The sequence below is a fragment of the Urocampus carinirostris genome, chromosome 10 (genome assembly GCF_059441175.1).
Source record: "Urocampus carinirostris isolate Australia breed hairy pipefish chromosome 10, RoL_Ucar_1.0, whole genome shotgun sequence".
Taxonomy (NCBI): domain Eukaryota; kingdom Metazoa; phylum Chordata; class Actinopteri; order Syngnathiformes; family Syngnathidae; genus Urocampus; species Urocampus carinirostris.
In genome coordinates, this window is record NC_142358.1 from 33,310,256 (window position 1) to 33,321,241 (window position 10,986).

Consider the following 10,986-nt stretch of genomic DNA (forward strand, 5'->3'; position numbering starts at 1 on the left):
ACATTAGAATATAAAACATATTCACATATAAGTGCTTTTTTTAGATTATTAAGTGGTTTATTAAGTAATTTATTCCCATTGTGTTGTTTTATTACCATTTAAATAGGCATGCTGCCTCCACTTGCACAAGCTAGAAAGGAAAGCCTCGAGTCACCAACCTCAACCGACACCAGAGGCCTGTCCATACAAAACCCTCAGATAAATATACTAACACACCGCATTGGCGGAAAGAAAAGAGAAACAGAAATCCATGACTGAGCATGAAAGCGGCAAGCTTCGGCACGGCTTCAAAAAGCAGAGACAATGAGTTGGAGAGGGTGCCACCGGGAGACAGGAAACAATGAATGCCATTCAGCCGCACAAGGTCAAAAGTATGGGTGTGACTGAATCAAGACAGCTCGTGTTGGACTAAAGCTAATATCAGCTTTGCTGTTCTGGGCATGAATGACAGGAAGTCATTAATAATCTTGTTTGTCTGGATAAGATGGACTTTTCCAAACAAGCTTTACGTGAACTCAACCGTTTCCCTTTCCTCTTGGTTTTCTGACATGGCTAATCCAACCCACATTTGTTTTGCAGTGAACGGAAGTTGCTAAAACAGCAGTGTACTGTGATAGATCCTGTAGGTGGAATGCAAAACAAATAGTCTTCCAGCAAATATTTTAACAACACTTTTTGCAAAACACACACACACACAGTGAGGATTTTTCCCCCACCGACCTTTGATAGCTCTTGTCCGGCATCGCATTGCTTGCAGGGTTTACAATTCCCAAACTGGTCCTTGTACTCCTGCTCTCTGCATTCCTTGCTCTCCTCTTCAGCCCTTGCAGGAATCTGCGCATGTCAGAAATTTGGTGGAGGACAGTTAAGACATTTTTGCAAAAACTGATACTGAGATAACTTCTATTATAGAAAAATGTTGGAGTCAAGCACTAATCCCAATCATGTAAACGATCAGATTAGGTTATGACGCCATCATTAAGTCATTGTAACACATACACTTTAGCAAAACGTCCTCTTACCAGAGTTGAATATAGAAGCTGTAACGTTATTACAAGAGAAAAGGAGTTTTGAATCAACCGGACCATCATGCTGAGCTTCTTTCGTAGCTTGCATCTGAAAAACAGGCATACAGGCAGTTTAAGTTTTTATTCTGTCTGTTTTTTTCACTGAGTTGAGGGGACACTTAGGGATGATTGAACACCTTTTTATAGGCACACATTACAGATATAAATAAGTTCCAAATACTCTGTCACTATCCTGCACTCGGATTCTTGTTTCTCTGTAAATTAGCTCTATATCGCGCTCATCTCTCTCAAAACTTAGCTTAGCTTGTTTGGTCAATCATTTCAAGTTTCAATTTTACTACTCACAGCTGCGGTCACTTGTCTCGATTTTGCTCTTATCACGACTATCCCTCCTCACTGTTTAAACATTCTTTCTCCTTGGTTCTGTGCTAGTTCACTGTCATGTCTTGTCCCAAAAACTCTTGTCTTAGCGTGTTGTTATTCCAGTGTAACGAACCCCTGCCTGCCCTTCCGGATCACGAGTCCCCTCTTGACGAACTTTTGGACTGTCACCCTCGCTGTTTTAATTTACTGGAACATCAATGCCTTGCCTGCATCTTTGACCACAATTATTGCCTCGCTACCTGACTTCCTGTGCAAATAACCATGCTTAAAAGTCCACAGATTGCTTTACTAATCAGTGTTTCTGAATGTTTCTTCGGCACCATCCCGAATTGTTTTTTTTTTTTTTTTTACACACTGCTGTTTGACTTTATTTTAGAAATGGCATGGCGCATAAGCCCCACATCAGAAATATCGATATTTGGGTTGTTCCCTGATCGGATTATCAAAAATGCAATTAGATGTTGTTGCAGTATTATTACGACTTTCCACACAATTAATTCTCCTAAACTAAAAATGCAGTTATTTACAGTTATTGTCTTTTTTTTTAAGTGTTTATATAACAATAAAAATTTAAAAAATATATCCAATTGAAAATAGCAAGGCGGAAAAGATCAACTGATAAAACTGGTGAACTGTAGGTTCCCTACATGTATATCAATGTAATTCACAACTGTGTCATGTAGGTTTTTTTTCAATTTAAAATTTGTAATAGATTTTTGTGGTGCTTAAATATACAGTGTTTGGATTTAAGATTCACTATACAACACTTAGTTTAAGCCTGTGGTTACCCAACTGAATAAATAACAGAATTGGGAGAGCGCTTTATAATCAAGTGTGTTTTATAGTGCGGAAAATTAAGGTAAATATGTTTATTTTAGGGCGGCATGGCACAGCAGTGGTTAGTGCGTGCACAACACAGTTCTGAGGTCATGGGATCAAATCCAGCTATCAGCCTTCCTTTGCGGAGTTTGCATGTTCTCCCAGTGCCTGCGTGGGTTTCCTCCGGGCACTCCGGTTTCCTCCCACATTCCAAAAACATGCATGTCAGGTTAATTGGCCAGTTAGAAATGTCCCTAGGTGTAAATGAGTAAGTGAGGTATCTGTCTCTGTCTGCTCTGCAACTGGCTGGCAACCGGTTCAGGGTGTCCCCTGCCCACTGTCCGAGGATAGCTGGGATTTGCTCCAGCACCCCCGTGACCCTACTGAGGATAAGCGGTGCAGATAATGGATGGATGTTCATACTAATGGCTAAATATCCATTATCTATTTGTCCAGGTTTTAATCTCAGAGGTGAAAATGTTTATGTTTAAAACAAATAAAACTCAGATTTGTTAGGTGAAGGAAAAGGAGGTATTTCATATGTTTCATTGTAAACGTTGAGTTGCAATTCATTGCTTGAAAAGTGATATACAACTACATTTTTGATTAATTGATTGGATTGATTGATTAGCGAAAACATTACAGAAAAGGATCTCAAATTTTGGCTACCAATGAAATGTGCTGAGGAAGAGCTACACAACATCTGCAAGAAAGAGGCTGCTGCTACTTTTCAACCTCAGTCAAAGCACCAAGGGGGGGGTCAAAATATTCCATTTGCTGACACCATCTTCTGGCTAAAATCATCATTGCAGCGTCTGTCAAATTCCTTTTGTTGTGTGTGCAGGTATGTGAAATTCTTAGACTCGTTCGAATGAACGTTTTCATCTTTTAAAGGTTTGGGGATGGCATTTGAAATGTATTTAAAACGGTCCTTTTCTTACTTTCATCATTTTCATCCTAATGTAAATGAAAACCGCAAGCACATGTGTGAGATCATCACTCTCCTGCCTGCCATCTGTGGCCCGAACACCGATGATAAAAGTAATATAAAAGCAGATAAGTGTGGTGAAAAAATATACAATGGGTCATTAAATTCATTTGGGAATTGTTATAAGAGAAAATATTTGATTTTAAAAGTTTGAAGCCCACCTCAAACTACGCACCCCACCTTTAACAAGGCTGAAAAAGTAAAACCTACAAATTAACACATAAAAAGTAACTTCAGCTCAAGCCCCACTATAATAACACCAGTCAAATTTTTGTTTTATCAATAGGCAATTTTCTTTTCAGTTATCCCTCGTGTGTTGACATGCATGATTACAGAGTGTCGCCGCCTATACAAACTGTGATTAACTGAAAGCAAGGAAACCATTAAACGGATTTTAACGTTTTACCTGCTACCAAGCAGCTGCAGGGTCCACTCCGAAATGAAGTCCGGGAAGAGGTTGCGTTTCAGCGAAGTCCAATAGTGTTCTGTCGGACTCGCTCTGCAGTCTGCAGCCGCAGTTTTCCACATGAAAGCCCCCCCCCCCGGTCTAACTCAGCGCTCAGATCAAAAGAAGAGGAGATGGGCGGGGCTAAATCCTCGTGAAGCACCCGACTGATTTGAGATCAGCCAGATGGTGACAACCAGGGTTGGGTAGGGTTACTTTAACTGGATTACTTTCAATTACTTTTGGATTACTCCAATACCAAATATGCTAATAAAATACAAAAGAAACTAAATATGAATAAAATTATGTGCAGGCTTTTGGGGAGTAACGGAATACATGGAACGGCAAAAACGATGTTGGCAAGCTGTTTGGATTTATTTTCATTTTGTTTCTGTTGTAGTGGGTTGTACATAATTCACCCACGGAACTATTGTTTAGTTGGCGAGGTCCTAGGGGGACTCTTAATTCGACCGGTTCTAGCCACTCTCGGGTGTTTGTTTTGGTTATCGCAAGTTTACATGTTATTAAAGCAGCGTCCGTTGGCACCTTTGTTTGACACTCCGCCTACGACTCCCGTCTCTGCTCGCTACATTGGTGACCCCGACATTAGTCTCGTGGAAGTTTCCGAGGCTGTGCATACTACTGAGCATACCGTCATGGCATACGCGCCCATCCTCAAGCTCCCCGAGTTCTGGGAGTCATCAGCGCTAACGTGGTTCGCACAAGCAGAGGCTCAATTCGCCCTGCATGGAATCACTAATGATGACTCTCGCTATTACCACGTGGTGTCTGCTCTGGGGAGCTCAACTGCAGCCAGAGCGGTGAGTTTCATCACATCCCCTCCTGAACTGGATAAATATAAGGGACTGAAGGCATATCTCCTCAGAATCTTTGAACTGTCGCGTTCTGAGCGTGCTCGACGCCTCCTTGCTATTCAGGGCTTAGGAGACAGTAAGCCATCGGATCACATGGAAATTATGTTAAACTTGCTTGGCACCGAAGAGCCAAATTTTCTTTTCATTGAACTTTTTCTGCGTCACATGCCGCCGCATGTCCAGACGGCGCTTGCGAATACAACCATTACAGATCCGCGTGCACTGGCAGAGGAAGCGGACCGGTTTTTCCTGGCCACACATAGATACACACATGAGGTGCTGGCCCCTACACGCACTTACAAACCATCAAGTGCGACGCCCCCAGCCAGCAAGGCACGCGCGGCCACCGACGATCAGAATGTGTCAGGTCTGTGTTACTACCATGCACGTTTTGGGCCCAGGGCCAAGAAGTGCCGTCCCCCTTGCACCTCCAACGCGACGGGAAACTTCAAGGCCTGCACTCTGTAGCGGCCGTGAGTGTAGGCGCAAGAAACCGGCTACTGTTCATCCGGGACACCATCTCCGGCCAAAAGTTCTTGTGTGACACCGGCGCCCAGAGGAGCGTCCTCCCTGCCGCTGTGGACGATGTGGGGGGGGGAACACATGGACCTCCATTAACTTCTGCCAATGACACCCCCATCCGCACATATGGGACACGGACAGTGGACGTGTGTTTTGGGGGTCAGCAGTTTACATGGGACTTTGTCACTGCGGATATTGCTTTTCCTCTTCTTGGTGCAGATTTTCTGTGTGCCAATGGATTACTCGTCGATGTGAAAAATGGCCGCCTCGTTGACGTATTGAATTTCTCCTCTCTCGCGTGTGTCCGCGACAAAGGGATTTTTGAGGGTCTGTCCAGCTCTCTCTTGGACGGTGATATTTACCACCGGCTCCTCGCCGAGTTCCCCAGTCTGGCGAAGCCCACCTTCTCAGCCTCCACGACCAGACATGGGGTTGAGCACCACATTGAAACCAAGGGGCCCCCGGTTCATGCCAGGGCCCGACGACTCAATCCAGACAGACTGGCAGTTGCTAAATCCGAATTTGCTAACATGGAACGTCTCGGCATCATTCGCCGATCAGACAGCCCCTGGGCCTCTCCACTACACATGGTCCCGAAACCAGGCGGTGGCTGGCGCCCATGCGGGGACTATCGCCGCCTTAACGAGGCTACCACGCCCGACCGTTACCCAGTCCCGCACATTCAAGACTTCTCTGCACACCTGGCGGGCAAACTTCTCTTTTCCAAGGTGGACCTCGTGCGCGGATACCACCAACTGCCAGTGCATCCCTCAGATATACCGAAGACGGCCGTGATAACTCCATTTGGGTTGTTCGAATTTCTCAGGATGCCGTTCGGACTGAAAAATGCCGCTCAGTCCTTCCAAAGGCTGATGGATTCAGTGCTCAGGGACATGCCTTTTGTGTTCGTCTACCTGGACGACGTCCTGGTTGCCAGCTCCTCAGAAGAGGAACACTTGGAGCACCTCAGAGACCTCTTCACCAAGCTCAGTCAGCATGGCCTGATTATAAATCCCGCGAAATGTGTTTTTGGCGTACGCTCCATCCACTTCCTTGGGCATCTCATCACCAAGGATGGGGCTTCCCCCCTACCGTCTAAGGTAGAGGCCGTCTCCACCTTTCCTCAGCCGCCAACAGCACGGGGCCTCAGGGAGTTTCTCGGCATGGTGACATTCTACCATAGGTTTATTCGCCGAGCCGCTGATGTCATGCGCCCACTCTACGAAGCCCTCAAGGGCAGGTCACCTAATCAAGCTGTTGAATGGACCACTGAGAGGATCAAGGCATTCGAGGACACAAAAACCGCGCTGTGCCAGGCAGCCATGCTGGCTCACCCAGCCCCCGGAGCCCCAGTCGCACTGACTACAGACGCATCAGACCTTGCAGTGGGTGCCGTGTTCGAGCAGTGGGTTGACAATGCTTGGCAGCCACTCGCCTTTTTTAGTCGCCAGCTGGTCCCCAGAGAACGTAAATACAGTGCATTCGACAGAGAACTACTTGCCATCTGGTTGGCGATTCGCCACTTCCGTTTCATCTTGGAGGGCCGTGAGTTCATCGTCTTTGTTGATCATAAGCCTCTTACGTTCTCCATGTCCAAGACGTCCGAACCATGGTCTGCCCGCCAGCAGCGCCAGCTGTCATTCATATCGGAATACACGACTGACATCAGGCACATTGCTGGGAAGTCCAACGTGGTTGCGGATTGCCTGTCCAGAGCAACCATCAGCGCTGTGCAATTGGGGCTTGATTATTCCAGTATGAGTGTGGACCAGGCTTCTGATAACGGCATCCAAACGCTCAAGAGCTCAGACACTGGTTTGCGGCTGGAGGAGGTTGCGGTCGGAAACTCAGGGGCCAAGCTTTGTTGTGACGTCTCCATGGGTTGGCCTAGGCCGCTTGTCCCTGCTGGCTGGCGTCGGGCTGTTTTTGAGGCAATACATGGCCTGTCTCATCCTGGCAGGAAAGCATCCATTAAGCTAGTGGCCCAGAAGTTTGTGTGGAAAGGGATGAGAAAGGACGTCCGGGACTGGGTCGACTCATGCGTGGCATGTCAACGCGCCAAAGTGCACCGTCACATCAAGGCCCCATTGGTACCATTTGCCATCCCCGAACGGAAGTTTGACCATGTTAACATTGACCTGGTGGGCCCACTGCCCCCTTCACACGGTTTCACTTACCTCCTGACGATGGTGGACAGGACGACCCGTTGGCCTGAAGCAGTTCCGCTGACTTCCACCTCAGCTGTCGATGTGGCCCGGGCGTTCATCGGAACCTGGGTCGCCCGTTTTGGACCCCCTGCAGATCTCTCATCTGACAGGGGCGCACAGTTCACCTCCGAGATGTGGAACACGGTTGCCGAGAGCCTTGGAGTCAAACTTCACCGCACCACTGCCTACCACCCCCAGGCTAACGGGTTGTGCGAGCGGTTCCACCGCTCGATGAAAGCGGCCTTGCGCGCCAGCCTGACCGATGGGGACTGGGTCGATAAGCTACCCTGGGTCATGCTGGGACTGAGGACCGCTCCCAAAGAAGACCTTCAGTGCTCTTCAGCTGAGTTGGTTTACGGTCAAGTGCTGCGGGTGCCAGGTGATTTCATCCCAGACCCAACGACACCCTGGGCTGCATCCAGGGAGAAGTCCATCTTGCAGGGCACTGCGGGAGCGTTTGTGCCTATCCCCACATCGCGACACGGCAGGCCAGTTTCACGGGTTCCCTCCAACCTGCGCTCGGCTGGTTTTGTTTTCATTCGCCACGATGCCCACCGCGGACCATTGCGCCCTCCTTATGATGGACCGTTTAAGGTCCTGCAGCATGGCGACAAGACCATGGTCGTGGACATTGGTGGTAGGCCAGAGACTGTCTCCGTGGACAGGGTTAAGCCTGCCCACATGGATATGTCCAAGCCATTGGAACTGGCCCAAGCCCCACGGCGCGGCCGTCCTCCTGCGGCACGACCCTCCGGTCCCGTGGGTACCCACTCTGACCCTCCGCCCCCAGCAACTGTGGGCTTTCCAACTGAGTCCACAAGCTCTCACCCCCCCGCTGTTCCAACTCCTTGTACCCGCAGTGGCCGGGTCAGCGTCCCAACCAGGCACAGAGACTTTGACTATGGGTGAATTCTGGGGGGGCTTGTGTAGTGGGTTGTACATAATTCACCCACGGAACTATTGTTTAGTTGGCGAGGTCCTAGGGGGACTCTTAATTCGACCGGTTCTAGCCACTCTCGGGTGTTTGTTTTGGTTATCGCAAGTTTACATGTTATTAAAGCAGCGTCCGTTGGCACCTTTGTTTGACACTCCGCCTACGACTCCCGTCTCTGCTCGCTACACTGTCATATTTGATGTTACTTTTGCCGGAGATCAAAGAGATCAAAGCCAGGAGAGAAAGCTTACCACGTGTTGTGAGACATAATTGTATTCATATTTAGTTTATTTTGTCTTTTATTAGCATATTTGGTATTGGAGTGATCCAAAAGTAATTGAAAGTACAGTGGAACCTCGATTTTCGAACGCCTCTCAGTTCGGACAAATCGGTGTTCGACCAAAAATTGAGAAATTCTTGCTTCGCTGTTCGGTCAAAAAATCGGAGTTTGAACGCCGGTACGCTAGGGTGCGATGCTGAGCGGCGTACGGGTGTTTTAGCCCCTAATTATGCCTCCGAAGAAGGTCGGTGCAACCAGGACAGGTGAAAAAAGACAAGTTGTTCGTAAAACTATTGCCTTTAAGAAAGACATAATAGCTAAATATGAAAGAGGTGTACGAATTTCCAATCTTGTTAGTGAATACAGCATGGCTAAATCTACTATCAGTACGATAGTAAAGAATAAGGAGGCTGTGAAATCGAGTGATGCGGCTAAGGAAGTTAGCGCTGTAGGCAAGCAACTGCCGCAAGTTTTGGAAGAGGTTGAAAAACTTATGAGGATTTTTCTCTCCCCACCGTCCACCACAAAGGTAAGAAATCCTATTCATAATCCTTTTTTTATTTTTACACGTTCATGTTACGGAAGATTACGCTAACGCGAACGTACGATTAGCCTGGGTTAGCTTCATGTTTACGTTCATGTTAAACATTCAGGGTGTTGGAACGGATTAAAACTATTTAACATTACTTTTAATGGGAAAAACGATTTTCGGTGATCGACCAAATCGGTTTTCGAACAAGGTTCTGGAACGGATTATGGTCGAGAACCGAGGTTCCACTGTAATCAAGTTAAAGTAACCCTACCCAACCCTGGTAACAACTATTGTTAGCTGTCGGCAAAACTGACCTGAGACCTGCTGTATCACAATACTGTTTAGCGATAACTACCGAGAATACAGTAATATACTCAGGGCCGTAGCCCCGAAAACTCACATAAGGCGCACTGCGTAGGGTATGAAGCGCCCAAGAGGGCACAAAAAAATCAGCATCGTGGAAAAAAAGTGTAAAGTGTTAATAATATGCGCTAATATGGTTAAACAATACAAAAGCAGCATAAACCAAATTTCCAGAGAAAAGGGGTGAATCTGCTTTGTGCCCCGGCCTATCTCCAGTCTCACGGTGCCCCTCTCCCCTCCCAGTGGTATGTTCGATTATGCCTCATTTGCAAATTTGGTGAACACCTGTGCGAACATGGCCCGGAAACGGCAACAAGAGTCCGGAGCGTTGAAAATAAAAATCAAGAAGAAACGAGATGAAGCTCATGCGTCGCTTGTTGGTAGTCAATGTTAAATTTAAAAAGCTCATTATTGTGCCGTATTTCCACACGCATTTGGCGCACCGTTTTAAAGGGCGCACTGATTTTGGTTCCGATTATTTTTTGTCGGCTCATATAGCGCACTGGCTAATTGGAAGCGCCCACTTCGGTGCATTGGCCTATTAGATGCGAGTTCCACATGAGCACCTTTAATACCAAAACAAGTGTGCGTATTAAAGAAGAAGAAGAAGAAAGCACCGGGGAACAAAACTGAGTTTGATTGTGGTTTAATCAAGTATTTATCACAAAGTAAAACACCAGAATACAATAAAATTGTAAATAAAAAGAAACTATACAGTTTGGTAATCACATTTTTTGAACAAAGGCCTCACTCAAACTCAGATAGTGGATGATAGTGTTGGGCAGGTAGTGAAAAGTGTCACTAGGAGGCGTGCTTTCACTCACAGCGTCAAACTGTCAGTGAAAGTTTTAGATTGATAAAGTACGAACTAATTTGTTGTCTAATATATATATATATATATATATATAATTAGACATAAACAACAAATTAGTGTATGTGGTGAGGGGCCCTCTCCCTCTGGGAGATGTGAGAAGTCTCCCACCGTGGTCCGCTGTGTGTCGTAAGAGGCAACTAAAGACTAAAGTGGAGGGAGCGAGTGGACTGGGGATCCTCTCCTCTCTATCTCTACTCCCTATGAGACAGCAAGGCAAAAAAGGGGGGCTGGGGACTGAATGGTCTTGCATACCCTAGTTATAGGGTCACTAAATGTAAGAGAATGTGGAAGTAAAGCGACTGAGTGGAAGAAAGAGGAGATAGGAAGGATGATGACTAAAAGGAAGGTTGATGTGTTAGCCATGAGTGAGACAAAGATGAAAGGAAAGGGTGAATTACAGCTTGGAGGTATGTATGGTAGAAAGTCTGGAGTTACAGGTGGACATGCTAGAGAAGGAGTGGTTGTGCTTGTGAGTGAGAAAGCAAAGGAAAAACTGGTGGAGTGGAAAGAGATATCTTCCAGATTGATTTGGGTGAGGTTAAAATGGGGTGAAGTATGGATGTTTATAAGTGCATATGGTTCAGAAAGAAGTGCTGAGGAGAAAGAGGAATTCTGGAAGGATTGGTCCGAATGTGTGGCAAGTGCGAAAGAAGGGTGGAAAGTGGTAATACTAGGTGACCTGAATGCTAGAGTGGGTGATGGAACGGTTGAAAATGTGGTTGGTAGATATGGAGT

General features: G+C 46.6%; 1 protein-coding gene across 1 annotated transcript in view; it reads right to left on the minus strand.

Moving 5' to 3' along the window:
• LOC148358785 (tumor necrosis factor receptor superfamily member 19-like) overlaps positions 1-9,433 on the minus strand; it is a 51,562-nt gene extending 42,129 nt beyond the window's left edge. Inside the window, exons 1-4 of the mRNA XM_088345531.1 lie at positions 9,329-9,433; positions 3,626-3,831; positions 1,023-1,116; positions 721-834 (exon numbers count right to left, since the gene is read on the minus strand). Coding sequence (XP_088201657.1) covers positions 721-834; positions 1,023-1,116; positions 3,626-3,747 — 330 coding nt within the window. The 5' untranslated portion in view covers positions 3,748-3,831; positions 9,329-9,433. The remainder of the gene's footprint in view (positions 1-720; positions 835-1,022; positions 1,117-3,625; positions 3,832-9,328) is intronic.
• Positions 9,434-10,986: the final 1,553 nt, after the last annotated feature.